This window comes from Haliotis cracherodii, unplaced genomic scaffold (assembly GCF_022045235.1).
Source record: "Haliotis cracherodii isolate W230 unplaced genomic scaffold, xgHalCrac1.p SCAF_6, whole genome shotgun sequence".
Lineage (NCBI taxonomy): Eukaryota > Metazoa > Mollusca > Gastropoda > Lepetellida > Haliotidae > Haliotis > Haliotis cracherodii.
The window spans coordinates 49,421,545-49,447,872 of NW_027266319.1; the positions used below are offsets into that span (position 1 = coordinate 49,421,545).

The following is a 26,328-nucleotide window of genomic DNA, read 5'->3' on the forward strand; positions in this document are numbered from 1 at the left end:
CTTGAAATTATACGCTGTGATGCCATGTACAATCTGAAAACTGGCATTTTGAGCGATGCGTGTAACCTTTCTGGTGTGAAGAGAGACATAGACCCTTGTTGAATGATATTTTACATCACAATGGCATCACTTCATCATTACGGGGGTGGGAGGAGGGACAGCTGTGTCTGGTCACCTGATGGAATTTGCTGTGATTGAGTTGCTCGCCAGGATTTATGATCAGGAATTGGAATGACGTGATTATGATTCTTGGTTGTCAGCTCGTGGGTTTCATCAAAGGGGCGGGGGGGGGGGGGGGGGGGGGGGGGGGTAGATCTAAGACTGGCAATTTGAGTGGTACCTTTCTGGTTGTAAAAGATACGAGGGCCATTCAATATATAACCAGCCTAACCTATTTGCTACTGCTCCTCACTTCTTCTTTTTCCACATAATCACCATTGAGGTCTATGCACTTTGTCCAGCGATGTGTGAGAGCTAAAAGCCCGTTGAAACCATGGAGTTGTTTGTGTAACCACCCCTCCACTGCTGTCGTGAGTTCATCATCGGACCGGAAATGACGTCCACACAGTTCTTTCCTCAAGTTTGGGAAGAGAAAGTAGTCGCTTGGTGCCAGGTCTGGTGAGTAAGGTGGATGAGGCAATACTTTGAACCCGTTCCGCTTCACTGCGGCAACCGCAAGTCGACAGGTGTGCACTCTGGCATTATCATGTTGGAGCAGCACACCTTTCGTGATCTTTCCACGACGTTTGGCAAGAAAAGCAGTACGCAAACGGTCCAGGAGATCGGAGTAGTACTCTCTAGTAATAGTCTGGCCACGTGGCAAGTAGTCAATGAGCAAGACCCCTTTGATATCCCAAAAGATGGTTGCCATGACTTTGCCAGCCGATGGTTGAGTCTTAAAGTTTTTGGGACGGGGTGAAGCAAAGCCAGTCCACTGCTTACTCTGTTCTTTGGTTTCTGGGTCATAGTGGTGTACCCAGGTTTCATCACAAGTAACAATTCTCTATAATAATACTCATAAAGTTGTCTGCATCCCGACCGCATTGCGTCAAAAGTGCCTGACACATTGACGCACGTACAACCTTCTGATCATCACTCAGACATTTCGGGACCCATCGGGCAGACAGCTTCCTCATACCCAGACGATCATGCAAAATGGTATGGACACTTCCCTCTGAAATGTCCAAGGCCTTGACCATTTCTGACACCTTCATTCGCCTGCCTTTGACAACCAGTTGTCTCACAGCTTCACTGGTTTGGTCATTGGTCACCTCTACAGGCCTGCCAGGGCGTGGCTCATCTTCCAGGTTCACCCGACCCCTCTTAAATTCTGCAACCCAGAATTTGACCTGTGCATACGAAGGTGCACTGTCACCATAAACATCTGACAATTCATCATGTATCTCCTTTCCCGGTTTCCCTTTTAAGTAGAGGTACCTAATAACAGCCCTGTATTCAACTTTGACGAAACTTTGGCAAAATCTACCCTTGCCATCTTTATAGATCACGTGTGTGACTTTAAATACAATTTCCTCAGTGAAACTTTGTCTATGCACGTAACATACATTGGTGCACAGCACGTGACAAACATGCAACCGTTAAGATCTGATAAATAGCTTAGGCTGGTTATATATTGAATGGCCCTCGTACAGGATTATACCCATGTTTAAAAGAGTGTTTTATCACATTGGCATTACTTCATCACTGGCAGGAGGGTCAAATGCGCTGTGCAGAGTTTTGTCCCTTTGGCTCACCTGGATTCTGTAATCGGATATGAATTCTTGGTTTGTCAGCTAATGGCCTCATTTGGGGCGTACCTCCTCCATTTAGCTGACATACTGTTTTGTTGCTGAATCTAACTTATGATTATAGCAACATAACACTTCAAAATCCTTTGAATATGATATATCTAAACTTCCAAACGGATGTGGGTCTTATCTGAGATTTGAGTTTGTCAATCAGATGATACTATGTTCGAACATACTCCCAGTGGAAGTTTTCTATATATTGTGTGCTTCAACCTTTCTTGTGCTTCAACCTCTAAATAAAGTTTTAATCATTTCTGATTGCAGATGTTTTAGTTGTTTTAATCGCATCTGATTCTTTGTCATTGTTGTGGACCCCTGAAGATCTGCGGTAAAATAGGTTTTCAGCAACCCATGCTTGCCGTAAAAGGCGACTATGCATGTTGTAAGAGTCAACTAACGGGATCAGGCTCAGCGTCTTGGTTGACATGTCATTGTATCCCAAATGAGTAGATCAGTGCTCATGATGTCACTCACTGGATTGTCTGGTACAGACCCTTATTCACAGACCGCCATCGTCTAACTGGAATATTGCTGAGTGTGGCGTTTAAGAACAAACAAATGAACAATTGTTCTGAAGTTGTGGAGTGTGACATCTTCTGGCAGACAATATGCACACATATTCAAAGAAGATGCCAGAGTAATGAGTGCAGACACTAACAAGAATCTCATTGAGAGTTTGTACTGTCTGTTGTGTAACGCCACACTCATGAACATTCCAGTTGTGTGACAACCCGAATTGATTGATATTGTTATTAAAGATCCATGCAATAGGGGTACGATGTCAACCAAGCCTGATCACCCTATCCATTTGGATGGCACTTACATCATGTCCTGACTAACACAGACATAAGAATAATTCTTAAAGATTTGTTTCAAGGGGAACTTAAATACAGTGTTCAATTTTGAGATTTGAAAATGATTGATGTGAGAACTCATTTGGTTTTCTCACCCCTAACATTTCTGTCAGTCAGTATTCAACATGTGACGGGGATGCACAGCCCTGTGTCCAGGCTCCTACTCTCCTGACAGCGGAAGACTGCAGGGGTCCTCAGTGATGTCAAACATACAAGCTTCAACTGGAGTCTGTACGGAGTCACTGAATGCTGGTCAGACAACATGCCCATTGGGACGCAATACCTGATGAGTCAATACTTGGGCCTCACAGGTAAGTGGTGTACAGTTATATCATCCAGATAAACACAAGTTGTGATAGTGAAGATATGTGTGTACATAATATTTGTCTAAGCAACTGTACAGAGCGCAGGTTCTGAACATGGTTCTGCTGAACAATCCAGGTTTCATCCGTGTCCTCTATACTTTGTTGGTGTTTAAAGGCACTTTTTACATTATACCAGCCACCAAGGGGACACCAAGAGTGGTCTTCACACATTGTGCACATGTAACAATCAAACCCTACACTTCGCTAACAGGCAAACACTTTAACCACTAGACTACCTCACAGCCCTGCGTACTTCAGTGAAAAGTTCGAAACTCTTCTGTTTGTTCTTCGTTTAACATTGCACTCAGCAATAGTCCAGCACTAAGCAATAGTCCAGCACTAAGCAATAGTCCAGCACTAAGCAATAGAGTCCCCACACTTTACTACTGTGCACTACTACCCACCGATCCACACAGAAACAAGGACAAAACACATCACAACAGAGTATTTTTTATTTGTATCTAAATATGTCAGGAAGAAAATAAATTGCTCACAATAACAATAACATACAGAGCTATAAAGGAAAAAAAACACCTACAGAAGTCTGTTATGTTCTAATTTAAAAAAGGCAAGCTACAAGCTATCTGCATAGGGCTAACAGACATGGGTTAAATGAAATTAACTCTATGTAAAGTCTTAAAGTTCTTTTTAAGAAGATGTTTTGTCAATTGATTCGAACATAGTGTGAATGTCAAAATATTACAGAAAATACCTTTACCATAAGTCTCCCCTAAAGAAAGAGCATTTCTTTACAGCTCTCTGCAGTGTCAAGAGGAAAGAAACAGATTTGTGGATTCCAGACTTTGTTTCAATACTATGTTGATGGTAGTCCTGAGAACATAGGTAACATAAGCAGATAGACAGAAGGTCATATGTTAGTGTGTGGTTTAAGTATTCTATGAAAGGACCTGGGTAGCATTAATGTTTACACGATGACATAACAATAAGATAACATGCACTTACAAATACAAGTTACAAGATAACTACATGTATTTATCACATAAGTTCAGGTTTAAGGCACATGTAACATGGTCTTTATTTTTCAGAATAACTCTGGCAGTTGTTATTTTTCATTAAAGAAATACCTGGTACCTTTCTTTCAGATCTTAATTCTTCTCTTCCACAAGCCTTAAATATGCAATGCATATTATTTATTATATGACTGAAATATGCGATGAATTCAACAATAAAGTTCTTTCAGTCAGTTTAAGCTAACAGCACTTGAGGATGAATATCAACAAGTTATGATCTATTGCACAAGTACAGTAGGAAACAAATCAGATATGATCAAGTCAATGATAAATTCTTATGCAAATCCTCCGAAAATACCCAGTTTGTTGTTTAAGAGCGTTTCATGCACAATGCTTACCCTATATGTTCGTGGCGGCAGCTACGTGGTACGTTAGACTATTAATACAGAAAATGTTCAACACCAGAATCCCTCAGTCAGGCCAATGACCTTCACAAAAGATCATTTCTGTCAGGTCGGAAGGTGAAGGTCATTTCCCAAAAACGGATATGACCTTGCTGTAACATCAGTATTCCCAGAATCAAAGTTGATCAGATTAATGAAACAGTTCTTTTGCAAATATTTTAGTCATGGTGATCTTAAAATTTCAATACCATGGTTTGGTTAGTGTGAGAACATGGATGATAATGCTTCACACTTTGAAGATCCTCCTTCTGGTCCTCCAACTGACAGGAATCTGGGTTAGAGAGTATCTGTACTCATCCTTAGCCTCATCCCAGCCTGTCCAAGAGATCTGGTGTCCAATATGGCTGTAGTTGTGGTTTATGCAGAGATCGCCACCTACAGGAGAGAAATGAAAATTGATTGCTAGTGTCCAATAACAAAACTATGTAAGTGAAACAAGGAAACAAAGTCATGAATATGTCTCCCTGGCGCTGTATGTACGAATTTAATCAATAAAGTCACTGGTCCAAATTCAGACACGTACCCGGTAATACCTCTTGAATTACATGCTATTTGTTTTGCCTTTGGGTATGTTTTTTGTCTTAAAAAATCTAAAATTTAGCAAGAAAACAGCGTTATCACTATCCCTCTCCATGGGGCACATTAGATTGATTTTTGTTTGTTCATGTGGTTGTAAATATACATGTTAAAAGGAAGGTAACTCCTGACCAAAAACATCAGGGCATCAGTCATGTCAAGATCACTGGAACTTTTTGTGAATGGCCGAATTGCAAGCACTAAAAAACCCACTGAGAGGACGTAGGCTGGTTTGTGTGCCACTTGTAAATTGTGGTCTGTGGGTTTTTTTTTACCTTTCACCATATACCATATACTAGAACACTAGAACCAATCTGATTTTTAAGTTATGCCCTGGTAATGAAAGTAACCTGTATTTGGGTTAAGTCCAACTTGTTGCCAAGGAAACAGCAAAAGGCACCAGTTCAGCATGTGTTTGATACATATGCAAAGTTTCATCATTCAATATTACACCGTTACTCCGTAAACAAAACACGATGAACGCACGGACAGCACCCATTCCTACATCCCCATCCCATGTATAGGCAGGAGATAATAGACATCATTGAATATACAGGTACATATTCACTGGCCCTCATTGTTGCATATCATTAAGATATGTATATCAAGATGCTGGTCACCAGTCCGGAATTCTGGAGTTATATTTTGGCTAGACTAATGAGTCTATGCATAGTTCAATCAATTCGTATAACAAACTAGACATCTGGTTCATAAACAACGTGGATTTCAACATGCACTTTTCGGTCGAACAAAACAAAACCATGTGTACTGTCACAACTGGCGTGGACAGATATTTTCAAAATATTTTCATTTTTTAATCAAGGTGCTCAAGTGATTCGATGTACATCATGAGGAATGACCAGTTTTATTGCAAGGAAGGTCTTGATTATCGATCAGATCATCTTATATTTGATATGAGGGAGAAATCTGACTGGTGAATAGGGGGGACATAGAAGATCACTTGTAATAACCACTGGAGGCGCTACAATCAAGCCACGAAATTCCAGCCTAGTTTGGCAAGGTCTTTTATAGTCTGTTAACTCCCTTGCCTTGGGAAGATGGTGGTCAGGAGTTGTCTTATACCAAATGCTGACTAGACGCCTGTGGTATACGTAGACAACACTCTGGTGTACAGATATATACATATATACCTATTTCTCATAATTAATGCTGTCAAACAAAAAGCTCCTGATCCGTACACTTGACAGCTGTGCAATGTGGTTGTGCTTATTTCATGTTAATGTTCGACCAAACTGGGACTCCACTGAAAACATAACTACATTTTAAGGCAGGCTTCACTGCACTTATTTTACTTGATCTGTACAACCATCATATTCTAGAAAACAACTTCACCCCCATCTTCTTGAAGCAAGGAGTTAACTGAAGCAAGGAGTTAACTGAAGCAAGGAGTTAACTGAATATAAAAGTCTAGTTTGCACCCTTGCTGTACAAGTCTGGAATTTCTTAAACACATTTTGGCTTGAGTAACAAGTCTATGCATAGTCCAATCAAATTTGAGTAAACAACATCATGGCAACTGCTGTGCAAATTTTGCTCGAATGTCTACTGTCGACATATAATTTCCAATTCTTTTCATGTTTATAATCCACATGCACTGGGTGTCTGAGACAGGGAATGTGAAGCTTTTTTTCTATTACCTTGATCTGATCATCTTGACTGAGCACTGCCATTTTGAGCAAAGCAAATACAAGTTATTAAGAAGTGGAATCTTATGGGTCAATGGAAAGTACATAAAAGGGTCATAACTCATTACAAAATTCCAGTCTAGTTCAGCAAGGGAGGAAACTGGACTTACATAGGCCCTCGGCCCTGGAAGATGCTTCACCTCAGACGATCCACAACTAGAACATTGTCCAGCTGGTGTGTGGAGGCCACTTACCTCGAAGGCTGCTGACTTTCCCCCTTCCTTGATGACTGTCAGTGGGGGGAAACCGTTCACCTCAGACGATCCACTAGAACATTGTCCAGCTGGTGTGTGGAGGCCACTTACCTCGAAGGCTGCTGACTTTCCCCCTTCCTTGATGACTGTCAGTGGGGGGAAACCGTTCACCTCAGACGATCCACAACTAGAACATTGTCCAGCTGGTGTGTGGAGGCCACTTACCTCGAAGGCTGTTGACTTCCCCCCTTCCTTGATGACTGTCAGTGGGGGGAAACCGTTCACCTCAGACGATCCACAACTAGAACATTGTCCAGCTGGTGTGTGGAGGCCACTTACCTCGAAGGCTGTTGACTTCCCCCCTTCCTTGATGACTGTCAGTGGGGTGAACACCTTGGGCCTGGTCTTCATGTAGTCCTGGAAAACAGGAATAAGGCCACATTAAAGTGACTATTTGTGAGGAAAAAAAGGTTTTTGAGATATAACAACATTTGTCATTATCAAAATTATTTCAGTGGGACATGATGTCATAGTTTAGGGTATGTATTTCTTCAGAGGCTTTAGCTAGGCAGTAGTTAGATTCCTTGCAACTTAGCTCACTCATACTTCCCTGTAATATATTGAAAAGACAATAAAAGTAATAATACATAATAGCAGAACTTTTGGTCACAGCAGGATAAAAAATAAAGACACATCCAAATACAAACTAGGTATGTTTATTTCTAATATCAAATTTCATAACAATACATATAAGAAGGGCTGAATGAAAGGCAAAACTGACAGATTCCACATGGCTGCTATGTCAGCCATGTTTAAAATCATTCTCTAAGCAATTTTACATTTACCAAGGATTATTTATTCAGAACTTTCAGTACAGGTGAGATAGATGAGCATTCTAAACAAAACTATTTAAGTGAGAGAATGAGATATTATTTCTAGGTCAACATGTCATCAGGGAAAATTCATTTAGCCCATAAAGCAAGCATTGGATACGAAGTACTTATTGTAGCAAGAGCACATTTAGATCCATAAAATTACTCCCCTTTGATTCCTGACTTCAGATAGAACCAGGAGGCTTTACAGTGAACAGTAACACATAATGTAGCAGTGAGTGAGTGAGGGAGTTGGATTTTACACCACAATTAGCCATATTCCAGAGTTGTACACCATCAGTTTGGCCATCTTGGGAATCCAACCTTGGCATGTGACATTACGAGTGAACACTTCAACAGCTAGACTACCCCACCGCCCAATGTAACAACAACAACCCTGGTACAACCACTGCTCAGCTTACATGTGCACGGGGGAAACCGTTCTTCTTCTCCTCTGGAGATGCACCGGCGCCGATCCAGATGAAGACATCTGAAGGGGTGTCGAGGAGGAACACATCCTGTAATATTGAACAGGATCATAACACCACAGTCACCATTCTCCTGGCTTTTGTTTGTTTGTTTGTTGTTTTAACGCCACACTTAGCAATATTCCCGCTATATGACGGCGGTCTGTAAATAATTGAGTTTGGAACAGACAATCCATTGATTGACATCATGAGCATCGATCTACGCAATTGGGACACGATGTCAAGCTTCAACCAAGTCAGTGAGCCTGACCACCCAATTCTGTTAGTCGTCTCTTACTACAAGCATAGTCATCTCTTGCGACAAGCATGGGTTGCTGAAGACCTATTCTAACCCAGATCTTCACCGCCCCCAATCTCCTGTGACACCCTTCTCACACAAATCATGGGATGGTGTAACGATGAGGGAGTCAAACCTGGGACTCTGCTGGACCAACCAACACACCAACTACTAGGCTATCCTAGATCTCCCTTTCAAAATCTGACCTCCTGTAGAGAGAAAGTTTCTTTGTGACTTGAAATGTGACAAACTCATTAATTAGTGACTGAAATATCGGGTGATATTCTAGCTCTAAAAACATGACTGACAGATAAACATCTTCCAAAGAAACTTAAGGCAGAATCTTGCTGAGTGTGTGACTTACCTCAGAAACAAAGTCATCTTTACTGATATCTCCTGTCTTGACTTCATCAAAGGTACCTTCAGCATTCAGTCTGGAGAGGAACAGACAGACACATCATTGCACACACATCAATATACTGTCAAGACATATTCCCTAGGTGATGTCCAATCCCTCTTTCACTGATGTGGTCTACAGGAACAGGAAGAGTGACATGATACAACCAATGGAGAAATCCATACAAGAGTGAGTGAGTGGGGTTTAACGCTGCTTTTAACATTATTCCAGTAATATCACGGTGTGTCAGCTTAATGTGGGAGGAAAGCCCGAAATGGTGCAGGTCTCAGACGTTTGCCACTTCGGTGAAACCCACGAGCATGTTGCTGACCACTAGTAGTGCTGACAAACCTAGAAATAATCGGGGCGAAACAGGATTCGGACCCACAACTCCACAAAGAGAATGGCGGCGCCTTAGATGACTGGGCCACCCGTGCCCCCCCCCCAATCAAGTGTGACTGAAGGGGATTTTACAACTTGTTCACCAGCAATCACCCATTTCATACCTCTCCCTGTTAAGAACTGACAAACCTTTTAAAATGGCAGATGGGATAGTCAACAGCATAGCAGCTGCTTGCTGGGTGTATCAGGAGTGGAGCAATGATTCAGGTGAGGTGAAACTGGGTCTAATATGTGTGGCTACTGGTATTATGCCTGACTTATGCCAGTTTTACAGTGCCAGCCAACTTATACCGCAATCATTTATGTTGTTGAACGACACACGATCATCAGAACATTTTGACGACCATATCACCAGTTTAGTCGGCCCTATTTCCATATAAAGGCTCCAGATAAAACAGGTCAAACAAAAAATAGTATATGCCTGTCATCCTTCACATTCAACCTAAAGAAACATATTTCAGAATGCAGACTAGCATTGCTTAATCCTGCCAAGTTCTGCTTCACCTACCTCAAGAGTTTCTTGTCTCCATCCCCATCGTCCTCATCATCACTGTCATCGTCAATATCATCCTCAGACAGTGCATCGTAAAACTCAGGCTGCAACATGAGAAGTTATAACATCAGTGATCAAGACTGACTCACCCAATAATACAATCTGTGATACAGCACAAGTCACCAGACAAGACAATCTGTGATACAGCACAAGTCACCAGACAAGACAATCTGTGATGCAGCACAAGTCACCTGACAAGACAATCTGTGATACAGCACGAGTCACCTGACAAGACAATCTGTGATACAGCACGAGTCACCTGACAAGACAATCTGTGATGCAGCACGAGTCACCTGACAAGACAATCTGTGATGCAGTACTGAGTCACCTGACAATCTGTGATGCAGTACTGAGTCACCTGACAAGACAATCTGTGATGCAGCACGAGTCACCTGACAAGACAATCTGTGATGCAGTACTGAGTCACCTGACAATCTGTGATGCAGTACTGAGTCACCTGACAAGACAATCTGTGATGCAGCACGAGTCACCTGACAAGAAAATCTGTGATACAGCACGAGTCACCAGATAATCTGTGATACAGCACGAGTCACCTGACAATCTGTGATACAGCAAGAGTCACCAGATAATCTGTGATACAGTACCAATCACCAGACAATCTGTGATACAGCAAGTCACCAGACAATCTGTGATGCAGCACGAGTCACCAGATAATCTGTGATACAGCACGAGTCACCTGACAATCTGTGATACAGCAAGAGTCACCAGATAATCTGTGATACAGTACCAATCACCAGACAATCTGTGATACAGCAAGAGTCACCAGACAATCTGTGATGCAGCACGAGTCACCAGATAATCTGTGATACAGCACGAGTCACCTGACAATCTGTGATACAGCAAGAGTCACCAGATAATCTGTGATACAGTACCAATCACCAGACAATCTGTGATGCAGCACCGAGTCACCAGACAATCTGTGATGCAGCACCGAGTCACCAGACAATCTGTGATACAGTACCGAGTCACCAGACAAGACAATCTGTGATACAGTACCAATCACCAGACAATCTGTGATACAGTACCGAGTCACCAGACAATCTGTGATACAGTACCGAGTCACCTGACAATCTGTGATACAGTACAGAGTCACCAGACAAGACAATCTGTGATGCAGCACGAGTCACAAGACAATCTGTGATACAGCACTAAGCCACAAGAAAAGATTATTTACAAACTGCTCTTAACCTGGGCCATGTCTACGCCTACTGTGATACATTGCTACGCTGATATACTATCAACAGGCCTACTGTGGTACATTGCTACGCTGATATACTATCAACAGGCCTACTGTGGTACATTGCTACGCTGATATACTATCAACAGGCCTACTGTGGTACATTGCTACGCTGATATACTATCAACAGGCCTACTGTGGTACATTGCTACGCTGATATACTATCAACAGGCCTACTGTGGAACATTGCTACGCTGATTTACTATCAACAGGCCTACTGTGGAACATTGCTACGCTGATATACTATCAACAGGCCTAATGGTCCTGTTCCAGCCATGTTAAGCCACCAATGTCTTTGGTGGCGTGTAAACACGTCACTTCGAGCTCAATTTACAAATATATTTGGTCTACCCTACAATCTGCAACTCATTTAGTAGACAATTCATTATTCTCTTCAAATCTGCATTCCAACCTGAATTACAAATCACAGGGTAAGGTATGAATGTTTACTGTAAACAGGAAATTTTTTGCGACCTTTTTATTAATGCGAGTTTTGCGAACGAGACTCAATCGCAAAAATTAAAAACGCAAAAATAAGTATAAATAATACATACATACTTTATTCATTGCAACACGTCATCAAATGTTGAAATCATCAACCAGAACCACAAGTTACTCAATAAGTTAAAAACACAAATGAATGCAGAATGGTCACACAATACATCACAAATGACAGTGTAAACAGACCAATTAGTGTCTTCTTATATAGTTTGCATTCAAACTGTCAATTATCGTATTTGATAATTGGTCGCAGTCCCTTCCGGTTTGGAGAGAATCTGTCTTTTGTTTGGTAATCTAGGGGTCATCTCTACACGGCAACTCGCAAAAATATCTCGTCGCAGTATTGTCTTTGGTGTGGTATTCGCAGTATTTAAACGGCGCAGAAATAAAGCTGTTTACAGTATACAAAGACATGGAGCTGCCAGTCTGCCCGACCCCCTTTAACATGTTTATGCACCAAGTGACATAGGATCTCTCCCCTTCATAATATGTGACCAACCAGGAGAAAAGGGACCTTATGGGTGCTAGGAAACAACTGTGCTGTGACGTCATAGAGGGACGTTTGATGGCAACTTACTTCTGCAAAAAATGGTGCGGACTGTGCAAAAATATCTTATTTTTCTCTCATTAGTTTGTAATGTAAAAAAAAACATTTCAAATCATTTCAGCATACATGTCTACATTTAATTAATCAGACAATATATGTAAAACCTGCAATTATTACATAAACAGTGAAAAGTCTGAAAATGGGACTTTCCAGAAAATGGATCTAAATGTTTGAGGTCATGTATCTCTGTAATAAATGTGAGTGAGTGAATTGGGTTTAAAGCCGCTTTTAACATTATTCAAGTTTATCACAGCGTGCCAGCTTAATGTGAAAAGAAAGCCCAAACTGATGAGGGTCTCCGACGTTTACATAATGGGGACGAACCAGGATTCAAACCCAAAATTATAGGTTTCTATCGCAGCGCCTTAGACGCCTGGGCCAACTGTGCTCCCGTAATAAATATGACTTGAAGCTTGTGAGTTGTATATTTGTATTCCTAAAATACTGTAGTTTTAACATGTAATGAGAAGTCAAAATGTGATGTTTCCACTATGAGGTCCCTTATCTTCCACTTGGTCACATATGAACAAGCTACCAATCTCACAGACAGAGTTGAGCTGAGAGTTAACAGTGCATTATCTCCCCTTTAGGTTGTACTCCACCAAATCAGAACCTGTTTGGACAGTGCGGTTTTCGTAGGGAACCTTCAGTGCAGAACGAGAGATATCTGCAGGCTGTGATTGGAGGATATTCTGTAAGATTTTTATGTCTTTCAAATGTACATCCATCCAGTTATTAAAACTGACCATGTTTTTCTATATTTAGTACTGTCTTTTTCAACATGATGACTTATGCTGAATGTAACCACAGCTATTTTCAAGTAGGTGACATTTGGTGCAAAACTGGGGGTGGTGTGTTCAGCTTCCTGTACTCAGAAAAGGAGCTGGCTAAGCTAGTCATTTTTTTAATTTTTTTGTTGCTGCTCTAAGGCCAAACTGTGCACTCACGTACAGGTAATAGCTGTTGAATGCTTAGTTATTTTCTTTTTAAATATATATATATATATATAGAAGTCTATGGGAAAACATTTGGTTGTGTGTAACCTGTACCACCTGACTATTCATTTACCGCGGAGTGAACATGGCCATCAGTTGCTGTCTACTGATATAGTCTGCATCCTAGATAACCAGGTATCATTGCTAGTGCTTTGCTTTTGAAGTCAGCAAGGTTTTACGTGATGCACACTTGGTTGTCTAGTACGCACAAATGTAGAGAATGGATGCAGAAAAATATATACTTGCTCTCGACTCCTGAGTGCCACCTAATGATATTCAGCGTAGCTACATCACATCAAGAGCAGTTTTTGGTAGCTGGTATTTCATCAACAATCAGGACCACTGTCCACATAATCACTGATTGATTCCAGGCTCTAAATTAACTATCTGAACGTACAGTTGACTACACCATTCCATCACTTTACAACACCCTCATATTGCCGGCAAGGACTCTCAACATCAATTATTGGGAGTCCCCTGGACCCACACTTTTGTAAGTCATGGCAAATTCCTGGTCAGGCTTTTATCTCTTATATTTACGGGAAATAATACGTGAGATATATTTGTGAATGCTGAAGTCTTAACTCACACATCCATCACCCTCGTCAATGACAGTGTCATCACTGGATCCTCTCTCGTTCTTCAGTTTACCCAGGAACTCCATCGCCTGCAAACACCAACGTCCTTATTATCAACATCACCACCACATCATCATCATCATCATCATCATCATCATCATCATCATCATGAATACATGCACGGACAAAGTGACTTGCTAATCATCTGAAGTCAACTGCAAAAGTTGTGTTGTGTTCCTCCTGGTCAACAATCAGCAGCAGCAGCCTCACACTGCTGTAATCAGATAACTGTGGGAGATCCAGCAATGGGCTCAACAATCAGGGACATAATACTACAGTGGCAGCAGCCTCACACTACTGCAATCAGGTAACTGTGGGATGATCCAGCAATAGGCTCAACAATCAGGGACATAATACTACAGTGGCAGCAGTCTCACACTACTGCAATCAGGTAACTGTGGGATGATCCAGCAATAGGCTCAACAATCAGGGACATAATACTACACAAACATTCTTTCTTCCAGTCAACTCACTTTGGACTTCTCCATAATGTTACATCCACTGCCATTGTATTGGATAAACCTCTTGCCAAGGTCAAGGATGTACACATCACCAGTCCTGAGAGATTTCTTGCTGAGGGGCACCTACAAGACAAATTGGTGCTGATAATTGGAACAACATTTCCTGTAAGGAAGAGAAGTTATGGATGTCAACTTATTATGAGGAACAAAACGTTTCAGAGTGTAAACTTACTCCCTCATCAAGTAAATTGAAGAATTCTCCTGATGAAGGAGTAAGTATATACACCAACACATTGTGTTCCTCAAAAAAAAGTTCACATCGATACATTCTTTTCCTTATGTGTATCACCTCTGAATGACATTCAAAGACTTAAAATTGCCGATATATATCAAAGTATGTCAGCTTAATGTAAGAAGAAGCCAAAATTGATGCAGGTCTAGATGTCTGCCATTCGGGTGAAACCCACAAGCATATGTGTGACGCATACATGGGCGAGGTGAATTGGTGTTTAACGTCGCATTTAAAATTATTGCACTTACATAACGACATGCATGCATGTGTTTGTGTGTGTGTGGCTGCTTGTACATGTCCGACTTATGCTGATATCATAGTGCCGGCCCACTGAGATACCATGCCGCAGTTTAACATGAATACCCCATTCAGACTGACTCCGAGCCGACCAGTCCTTGTTTTATCCCCTAAATACTGATCGCCAGGCAGAGTAACATCTTTAAAAGTTTTCTGGCATGGCACGGCCGGGGATCCAAAATCTGACCTTCCACTTCCCAGATAGATGTTCCAACACTAGACCACGAAGGTGGTTGACGAATATATAGATCGTAATGAGTCAAACCTTCGACTTGAACACAAAATCATCAGATCCTGGCACGTTTACAGTGCCTCAGCATTTATACATCGCTGCACTCCTTTAGAAATTAATGTGAAATTAAAGTCCCACCAGGCCCCAGCTCTTTCATCAACTCTCTAAGATAGAGGAGCCATGGCAAAAGTAGAATTCACTCACCTCCCTGACAGAGATGTTTCTTCCTTTCCCATTGAAGTGAAGGAGTCGAGGTTCGTAGGTCTCTGGCTCCACATGGTTGAAGCCGGATTCGGCTCCACCCTCCATCGTCCTGTAGAAGAGATATGACAAATGAGAAACACACTGGAAGAAGGCAGAGTTGACAAACACTACGTTAGTTGAACTTAAAAACCCTGCACATTAGCAAAATGTGGGAATCTAATTTCTCATATATCATGACTCCATAAAACCGCAAATGCTTATGTTACAAATGATATACTGTAAATCCAGAAATTAACATGAGCGTGAGTTAAATACGAAAAATGTGATTGGTCTTTGTTCGCATTCATGAAACTTCACATTTATGCCTCTAAAATGACTATCAACAATAAGACGGCATCACTGCACACTTTGGATAGCGGAAATACCAACTTGAATATAAACAAAAACACGGTTTATTTAGCAGCAGTTGTAACAAGTATATGACAATGTCATTCAAAGAATAGGAGTTACACAATAGGCATGCAGTGAGTTATCACTGTTGGGGTCAAGAGTTCTACCCTCTTGTGTCAAACTAGGCATCACTGACCACTCCAATCAGTGAACTGTTGTTGGTTCAATTGTGCTATTGCCTTAATGGCAGTCACCAGAATAAACTTATAAACTGTGTTTTGATTTTGAAAACACTATTTATTGTTATATAACGGCAGTGCTATACTCAGTGCTAATAAACGGTGCTATTTGTGTTAGATTGGGTTACGGTAACGATTTGTATCATTCCACTTGGGATGAGGTGGGGAGGCTCGCATTGATTGTGAGTCGCATTTTTGGTGAGGGGACAACAGTTTTATTAATTTGGAGACGCATTAATTTCAAGATTTATAGGAACACGTTTTCTGTAACAGAAGAATATCACTAATTCCATTATGGCTTTGGATCACAAATACAGCTTCAAGTCACTATTGACCACTTTATTCTTCCATAGTTTACTTGCTTCTTGTTTAACGCTGCACTCAGCACTTTTACAGCCTTATCAGAGTGGCCAGTATATAATAAAGTCTGTACTAGGCATTCCAATGATTGAAAACAGGAGCAACGATCCATGTGATCAGGGTACAATGTCACCAGTTATTACATCAGCAAGCATAGGAATCCTCACAGGACCTGAAGTTTGGTTTATACCTTTGAACAATAAGTTACTATGGTCGTGGGGTAGTTTTCGTAACAAACTAATAAATGTAAAATAACAGTCACCCATTCAACAGAAGCCCAGCGTTCAGAAACTATTGTATAAAAATAGTGATCAACATACATTATGCCAGCAGGGAAGTAGGACTTGAAGAGGGATGATTCATGACCTTGAACTTCACGATGCTGTACAGGAGCATCGTCCAAGAATGTGTCAAGTTCAACAGTCTTGTAGGCAACGGTTCCATATTCATCCTGGAGAGGAATCATATATTACAACTCCGTGTTTGAAATAATTTTATAATCCAACAACTTGTATCATTCTTTGTATAAAAAGTGTCATGTATTCATGTTCTTCCAACTTCTAAATGCCCATCAATTTTCATCCAAGGTCAGACACTCTATCCACATGACAAAAGAGGTTAACCCCCTCAACAAGGATGTGATGGTATTTGAATTACCAATTTCATTAAAATCAGATCTTGCTACCGCTAAGCAAAGATCTGAGGACACCCCATTATGGTCACGTCAGACCGACCTTGTGCGAACTTTGACAGACAAATGGAATGACTGACAAGAAGTCGACATTAGCCAATCAGAAGGCAGCTTTCTCATGCTTTATGGCACTAATTTCAAATTGGAGACTATGCTTCGAAAGATATTTTGACAAATTCTCGATTAAAAATTTGAAACCTGAACAAAAGAAAATTCTGGAATGGCTAATGGATAGTCTAGATTGTATTGATTCATTCGTTAAGACAGTAACTATCATTGGGAATACCCCATGTGAAAGTGTTCGATGTTGCATGATTAGAAATCACATTCCGACTGTCACTTTCATGATCTGGTAAGCGATGGTAAGAGATTGTTTGAATTCCAGCAATATCACGGTGGGGGACACCAAAAATGGGCTTCACACTTTGTACCCATGTTGGGAATCGAACCCGGGACTTCGACATGATGATCAAACGCTTTAACCACTAGGCTACCCGACCACTCCACACAACCAAAGAGGTTAACCCCCTCAGTAAGGTAAGGTAAGGATGTGATGGGATTTGAACACTGACCTTCATAGTCAAAGGCTTTTTTGTCTATTTTTCTCTTCATATTTTTTTAAACATTTGAAAGAGAATACTGTTGACATAGGGATTAGATATCAAACTAACATAATGAGTGAGTTGGGTTTAACACCGCTTTTAACAGTATTCCAGTTATATTACAGCATGTCAGCTTAATGTGGGAGGAAAGCTTGAAGTGATGCAGGTCTCAGACGTTTAACACTTCGGTGAAACCCACGAGCACGGGTATGGTGCTGACAAACCTAGAAACATAATCGGGTGAACCGGGATTCGAACCCACAATCATAGGTTTCTGAAGAACCCAAGGGACACAACTCTGCACAGTGAATCACAGCGCCTTAGACTTGGCCACCCATGCCCCCTTAACATAATGACCAACATTTACATGCAGAATGACCATAACACCATTTTCCCAAATGCAAAACAACAGAGTTCTACATTTACATCCCATAGTTCTCATCAAGGTCTACCTGAGTGCTGTTCTTGCCGATCCAGAAATGGACATCAAACTTGAGTTCCTCAGTGTCCTCCTCCTTGTATGTCTGAAGCACAAGAGAACAGGGTGGGTCACATCTCGCCTCACGCCACAGCATCACTACAAGCATTCCAAGCTTCATGTTTTCTCCACACTGCCATGGAACAAATCCATTGGAGTGAAAATTAATATCTGTATGAGTGCGTAAGAGACTGATCATAAATGATACATTTCCTCAGTGAGTTTTCCAAAAGGTCCTCCTCCTAAAATAATGTCCTATCCTTAGCAACCCAACCCAAATGCTTATCCATATTATCATGACCTTTCTCAAGGCCCCAAATGAGCCAGCTGATGCAAGCGAGAGAATGTGTTTGGTTTAATGTTGAACAGTATTTAGTTATATGATGGCATGTCAGATTAATGTGGGAGGTAAGCCTTAAGAGATTCCAATCTCAGAATTTTCCACATTGCAGAAACCCGTGTGCACGGCTATGCTACCTGACAAACCTAGAAACATAATCAAGGTGAATCTTGGATTCCTACCCCTGATCATAGGTTCCTGGCATGCCTAAGGCATGCAACTCCGAACAGCAAATTTTCAGCCGAAACATCACAGTTGCCCCTCCCTGAGTTTGGATGACACCTAGCTACTCACACTGAGGATGACACACCTATAGATGATAGTGGCCCCTGAGTTCCGATGACATGTAGCTACTCATATTGAGGATGACACACCTATAGATGACAGTGGCCCCTGAGTTTGGATGACACCTAGCTACTCACATTGAGGATGACACACCTATAGATGACAGTGGCCCCTGAGTTCCGATGACACCTAGCTACTCACATTGAGGATGATGCACCTATAGATGACAGTGGCCCCTGAGTTCCGATGACACCTAGCTACTCACATTGAGGATGACACACCTATAGATGATAGTGGCCCCTGAGTTTGGATGACACCTAGCTACTCACATTGAGGATGATGCACCTATAGATGATAGTGGCCCCTGAGTTCCGATGACACCTAGCTACTCACATTGAGGATGACACACCTATAGATGACAGTGGCCCCTGAGTTTGGATGACACCTAGCTACTCACATTGAGGATGACACACCTATAGATGACAGTTGCCCCTGAGTTCCGATGACACCTAGCTACTCACATTGAAGATGACACACCTATAGATGACAGTGGCCCCTGAGTTCCGATGACACCTAGCTACTCACATTGAGGATGACACACCTATAGATGATAGTGGCCCCTGAGTTTGGATGACACATAGCTACTCACATTGAGGATGACACACCTATAGATGACAGTGGCCCCTGAGTTCGGATGACACCTAGCTACTCACATTGAGGATGACACACCTATAGATGATAGTGGCCCCTGAGTTCCGATGACACCTAGCTACTCACATTGAGGATGACACACCTATAGATGACAGTTGCCCCTGAGTTTGGATGACACGTAGCTACTCACATTGAGGATGATGCACCTATAGATGATAGTGGCCCCTGAGTTCCGATGACACGTAGCTACTCACATTGAGGATGACACACCTATAGATGATAGTGGCTCCTGAGTTCCGATGACACGTAGCTACTCACATTGAGGATGACACACCTATAGATGATAGTGGCCCCTGAGTTTGGATGACACCTAGCTACTCACATTGAGGATGATGCACCTATAGATGACAGTGGCCCCTGAGTTCCGATGACACGTAGCTACTCACATTGAGGATGACACACCTATAGATGATAGTGGCCCCTGAGTTTGGATGACACCTAGCTACTCACATTGAGGATGATGCACCTATAGATGACAGTGGCCCCTGAGTTTGGATGACACGTAGCTACTCACATTGAGGATGATGCACCTATAGATGACAGTGGCTCCTGAGTTCCGATGACACGTAGCTACACACATTGAGGATGATGCACCTATAGATGACAGTGGCCCCTGAGTTTGGATGACACCTAGCTACTCACATTGAGGATGACACACCTATAGATGATAGTGGCCCCTGAGTTCCGATGACACGTAGCTACTCACATTGAGGATGACACACCTATAGATGACAGTGGCCCCTGAGTTCCGATGACACCTAGCTACTCACATTGAGGATGACACACCTATAGATGACAGTGGCCCCTGAGTTTGGATGACACGTAGCTACACACATTGAGGATGATGCACCTATAGATGACAGTGGCCCCTGAGTTTGGATGACACCTAGCTACTCACATTGAGGATGACACACCTATAGATGATAGTGGCCCCTGAGTTCCGATGACACCTAGCTACTCACATTGAGGATGACACACCTATAGATGACAGTGGCCCCTGAGTTCCGATGACACCTAGCTACTAACATTGAGGATGACACACCTATAGATGATAGTGGCCCCTGAGTTCCGATGACACCTAGCTACTCACATTGAGGATGACACACCTATAGATGACAGTGGCCCCTGAGTTCGGATGACACCTAGCTACTCACATTGAGGATGACACACCTATAGATGATAGTGGCCCCTGAGTTCCGATGACACCTAGCTACTCACATTGAGGATGACACACCTATAGATGACAGTTGCCCCTGAGTTTGGATGACACGTAGCTACTCACATTGAGGATGACACACCTATAGATGATAGTGGCCCCTGAGTTTGGATGACACCTAGCTACTCACATTGAGGATGATGCACCTATAGATGACAGTGGCCCCTGAGTTCCAATGACACCTAGCTACTCACATTGAGGATGACACACCTATAGATGATAGTGGCCCCTGAGTTCCGATGACACCTAGCTACTCACATTGAGGATGATGCACCTATAGATGACAGTGGCCCCTGAGTTTGGATGACACGTAGCTACTCACATTGAGGATGATGCACCTATAGATGACAGTGGCTCCTGAGTTCCGATGACACGTAGCTACACACATTGAGGATGATGCACCTATAGATGACAGTGGCCCCTGAGTTTGGATGACACCTAGCTACTCACATTGAGGATGACACACCTATAGATGACAGTGGCCCCTGAGTTCCGATGACACCTAGCTACTCACATTGAGGATGACACACCTATAGATGATAGTGACCCTTGAGTTTGGATGACACCTAGCTACTCACATTGAGGATGACACACCTATAGATGATAGTGGCCCCTGAGTTCCGATGACACGTAGCTACTCACATTGAGGATGACACACCTACAGATGATAGTGGCCCCCGAGTTTGGATGACACGTAGCTACTCACATTGAGGATGACACACCTATAGATGACAGTGGCCCCTGAGTTTGGATGACACCTAGCTACTCACATTGAGGATGATGCACCTATAGATGACAGTGGCCCCTGAGTTTGGATGACACGTAGCTACTCACATTGAGGATGACACACCTATAGATGACAGTTGCCCCTGAGTTCCGATGACACCTAGCTACTCACATTGAGGATGACACACCTATAGATGATAGTGGCCCCTGAGTTCCGATGACACGTAGCTACTCACATTGAGGATGACACACCTATAGATGATAGTGGCCCCTGAGTTCCGATGACACCTAGCTACTCACATTGAGGATGACACACCTATAGATGATAGTGGCCCCTGAGTTCCGATGACACCTAGCTACTCACATTGAGGATGACACACCTATAGATGATAGTGGCCCCTGAGTTTGGATGACACCTAGCTACTCACATTGAGGATGACACACCTATAGATGATAGTGGCCCCTGAGTTTGGATGACACGTAGCTACTCACATTGAGGATGATGCACCTATAGATGATAGTGGCCCCTGAGTTCCGATGACACCTAGCTACTCACATTGAGGATGACACACCTATAGATGATAGTGGCCCCTGAGTTTGGATGACACCTAGCTACTCACATTGAGGACGATGCACCTATAGATGATAGTGGCCCCTGAGTTTGGATGACACCTAGCTACTCACATTGAGGATGACACACCTATAGATGATAGTGGCCCCTGAGTTTGGATGACACCTAGCTACTCACATTGAGGATGACACACCTATAGATGATAGTGGCCCCTGAGTTCCGATGACACCTAGCTACTCACATTGAGGATGACACACCTATAGATGATAGTGGCCCCTGAGTTTCGATGACACCTAGCTACTCACATTGAGGACGATGCACCTATAGATGATAGTGGCCCCTGAGTTTGGATGACACCTAGCTACTCACATTGAGAATGACACACCTATAGATGATAGTGGCCCCTGAGTTTGGATGACACCTAGCTACTCACATTGAGGATGACACACCTATAGATGATAGTGGCCCCCGAGTTTGGATGACACCTAGCTACTCACATTGAGGATGACACACCTATAGATGACAGTGGCCCCTGAGTTCCGATGACACCTAGCTACTCACATTGAGGATGACACACCTATAGATGACAGTGGCCCCTGAGTTTGGATGACACGTAGCTACTCACATTGAGGATGATGCACCTATAGATGATAGTGGCCCCTGAGTTCCGATGACACATAGCTACTCACATTGAGGATGACACACCTATAGATGACAGTGGCCCCTGAGTTTGGATGACACCTAGCTACTCACATTGAGGATGACACACCTATAGATGACAGTGGCCCCTGAGTTTGGATGACACCTAGCTACTCACATTGAGGATGACACACCTATAGATGATAGTGGCCCCTGAGTTTGGATGACACGTAGCTACTCACATTGAGGATGATGCACCTATAGATGACAGTGGCCCCTGAGTTCCGATGACACGTAGCTACTCACATTGAGGATGATGCACCTATAGATGACAGTGGCCCCTGAGTTTGGATGACACGTAGCTACTCACATTCAGGATGATGTAGGAATCACCATTGTAGAAGCTGCCATAGTTTTTTTGGTCCCAGTCTTTGACTTCAAATTGCTGGGGACATAAAACATGGGGCAAATTATTACAAACAATGTATGACAAACTAAGTAATCAAACCTTTACCACACAAATCCTAAATCATGATGAAGCAACAATAATATTTAGTCTGTACATTTGCATGTGTTTACATCTTATCATAATACAAGCTACTGCCCTTCAATCTCCAACAAGTTCCATAGCAATCTACTGTTTTTAGAAAATTACTTGACATTATGTCGAATAGGAATCTGCATAGTTGCAAGGTACAGATGTTCTGAATACACTTGCACTATATTATTGCAAATGTCTCACCATAACCTTAATTACTATCATAATACTACTGCATTTGTCGTCCCCCACCCCCCAGTGAACCCTGATTGTGTACTTCCCAGAGCTCCAGATAAGCTTTTGGTGTTGTGGGTATTTTACCCATGCATTTTAAAATCACTGGGTATCAGTAATTCTATCTGGGTATTCACATTTCTGTTACCCACTAGTTTTTACACATGTGGGTATTTAAGTTAAATATTTAAAACCACTATTCATCTAGTCCCTGCAAACTGGTGTTGTGTTGGTTCCAGAGCTTTATAGGACTAAAAATACCACGATACTTCCACAAGAAAGTGTGATGGCAAATGATCATCTTGGAGTTTGGCAAGGTTGACGGAATGCCCGGTTATAATTTCAAAATAAGTTGCTGATTTGCCAATCGAATACGCAGGGTTATTTCACAACATTTTGATGATACGCACAAGCTTTATTTTTGTAGCGTATCTGTAATGTTCGTTGCGTATTTGATACGCTTGGATATTATTTTACTGCGTATTTCTGCATTTCTGATGCGTATTTTACGCAGATACGCAGCTTATCTGGAGCTCTGCTACCCTCCTCAACCCCCCTCCTTGTGAACCCTGAATGTGTCCTACCCCCCTCAACATTCCTTGTGAACCCTGAATGTGTCCTACCCCCCTCAACATTCCTTGTGAAGCCTGAATGTGTCCTACCCCCTTCAACATTCCTTGTGAACCCTGAATGTGTCCTACCCCCCTCGACACCCCTAGTGACACTTGATTGTGTCATACCGGTACCCCCCTCAACATTCCTAGTGAACCCTGATTGTGTCATACCGGTACCCCCCTCAACATTCCTAGTGAACATTGAATTTGTCCTAGCCCCCTCAACACCCCTAGTGACACTTGATTGTGTCATACCGGTACCCCCCTCAACATTCCTAGTGAACCCTGATTGTGTCATACCGGTACCCCCCTCAACATTCCTAGTGAACATTGAATTTGTCCTAGCCCCCTCAACATTCCTTGTGAACCCTGAATGTGTCCTACCCCCCTCGACACCCCTAGTGACACTTGATTGTGTCATACCGGTACCCCCCTCAACATTCCTAGTGAACCCTGATTGTGTCATACCGGTACCCCCCTCAACATTCCTAGTGAACATTGAATTTGTCCTAGCCCCCTCAACATTCCTAGTGACACTTGATTGTGTCATACCGGTACCCCCCTCAACATTCCTAGTGAACCCTGATTGTGTCATACCGGTACCCCCCTCAACATTCCTAGTGAACCCTGATTGTGTCATACCGGTGCCCCCCTCAACATTCCTAGTGAACATTGAATTTGTCCTAGCCCCCTCAACACCCCTAGTGACACTTGATTGTGTCATACTGGTACCCCCCTCAACATTCCTAGTGAACCCTGATTGTGTCATACCGGTAACTCCCTCAACATTCCTTGTGAACACTGAATGTGTCCTAGCCCCCTCAACACCCCTAGTGACACTTGATTGTGTCATACCAGTACCCCCCTCAACATTCCTAGTGAACCCTGATTGTGTCATACCGGTACCCCCCTCAACATTCCTAGTGAACCCTGATTGTGTCATACCGGTAGCCCCCTCAACATTCCTAGTGACACCTGATTGTGTCCTACCCCCCTCAACACCCCAGTGACCCCTGATTGTGTCCTACCCCCCTCAACACCCCAGTGACACCTGATTGTGTCCTACCCACCTCAACACCCCAGTGACACCTGATTGTGTCCTACCCCCCTCAACACCCCAGTGACCCCTGATTGTGTCCTACCCCCCTCAACACCCCAGTGACACCTGATTGTGTCCTACCCACCTCAACACCCCAGTGACACCTGATTGTGTCCTACCCCCCTCAACACCCCAGTGACACCTGATTGTGTCCTACCCCCCTCAAAATTCCTAGTGACACCTGAGTGTATCCTACCCCCTCAACACCCAGTGACACCTGAGTGTGTCCTACCCCCCTCAACACCCAGTGAACCCTGAATGTGCCCTACCCCCCTCAACATTCCTAGTGACACCTGATTGTGTCCTACCCCCCTCAACACCCCAGTGACCCCTGATTGTGTCCTACCCCCCTCAACACCCCAGTGACACCTGATTGTATCCTACCCCCTCAACACCCAGTGAACCCTGAGTGTGTCCTACCCCCCTCAACACCCAGTGAACCCTGAGTGTGTCCTACCCCCCTCAACACCCAGTGAACCCTGAATGTGCCCTACCCACCTCGATCCTCCAGATCTTCAGGCCTGGCTCTTGCCCGGCTCCCTGCCATGCTGGTTCTGTCTCTGCCGACTCCTCTGGAATATGAAATAGATCCTGACAAAACTCTCACTAAGCAAGTCTTACCTAAATGCAATACAAGCTGGAGAAAGGCCATGCTAGAGGAGAACTTCTTCAAATGTCAAACTTCAGATTTCAACTGCATTTAGGATGTAGTATCTTGCTGGGTGTCTAGATACTCGTGGCTACTGAATTTTGGGTAAACTACTACATGTTCCATCTCAAATGCAAACAGGCTGTAGTGTTTCATGAGGCTATCATGATGGGCCGACCTCACATGTCCATAATATCTCGATACTTGGGTCATGACATGACACATATATACTTAATTTGCACCATATTTGTGAAAAATCTTTGCGTAAACTTTTGTGTAATGAGTCATGTCAGACCGACCTTCAGTAAATTTTGACCAACCAATGAAATGACTGACAAGAAGGCGACATTTGCCAATCAGAAGGCAGCTTTCTCGTGCTTTACAGTACAAGTTTCAAACTGGCGACTATGCTTTGAAACATATTTTTCAAATTTTTCATAATTATTTTAATTAAAATTGAAAACAGATCACAGAAACATTCTGGAATTACCAATAGATGGCCTAGATGTATGGATTCAGTCGTAAAGCCCATAA

The 26,328-nt window shown here is 42.9% G+C and overlaps 2 protein-coding genes across 7 annotated transcripts in view; both read right to left on the minus strand.

The window, feature by feature from the left end:
• Positions 1-391: 391 nt before the first annotated feature.
• Positions 392-1,806, minus strand: LOC139446473 (histone-lysine N-methyltransferase SETMAR-like). Its single transcript, XM_071227784.1, has 3 exons — positions 1,755-1,806; positions 1,076-1,330; positions 392-957 (listed from the first exon to the last, which is right to left on the minus strand). Exons 1-3 carry the CDS (start codon positions 1,804-1,806, stop codon positions 392-394), a joined length of 873 nt encoding a protein of 290 aa, XP_071083885.1.
• A 1,655-nt stretch (positions 1,807-3,461) lies between these two features.
• Positions 3,462-26,328, minus strand: part of LOC139446708 (gelsolin-like protein 2) — a 43,399-nt gene continuing 20,532 nt past the window's right edge. For all 6 annotated transcript variants that reach the window (XM_071227997.1, XM_071228001.1, XM_071227999.1 and 3 more), the window contains exons 4-15: positions 25,644-25,717; positions 23,031-23,105; positions 18,147-18,218; positions 16,722-16,852; positions 15,413-15,521; positions 14,400-14,510; positions 13,878-13,955; positions 9,883-9,971; positions 8,940-9,009; positions 8,233-8,328; positions 7,278-7,355; positions 3,462-4,837 (exon numbers count right to left, since the gene is read on the minus strand). In XM_071227997.1, the coding sequence (XP_071084098.1) occupies positions 4,820-4,837; positions 7,278-7,355; positions 8,233-8,328; positions 8,940-9,009; positions 9,883-9,971; positions 13,878-13,955; positions 14,400-14,510; positions 15,413-15,521; positions 16,722-16,852; positions 18,147-18,218; positions 23,031-23,105; positions 25,644-25,717 (1,001 nt within the window). In that variant the 3' untranslated portion in view covers positions 3,462-4,819. The remainder of the gene's footprint in view (positions 4,838-7,277; positions 7,356-8,232; positions 8,329-8,939; positions 9,010-9,882; positions 9,972-13,877; positions 13,956-14,399; positions 14,511-15,412; positions 15,522-16,721; positions 16,853-18,146; positions 18,219-23,030; positions 23,106-25,643; positions 25,718-26,328) is intronic.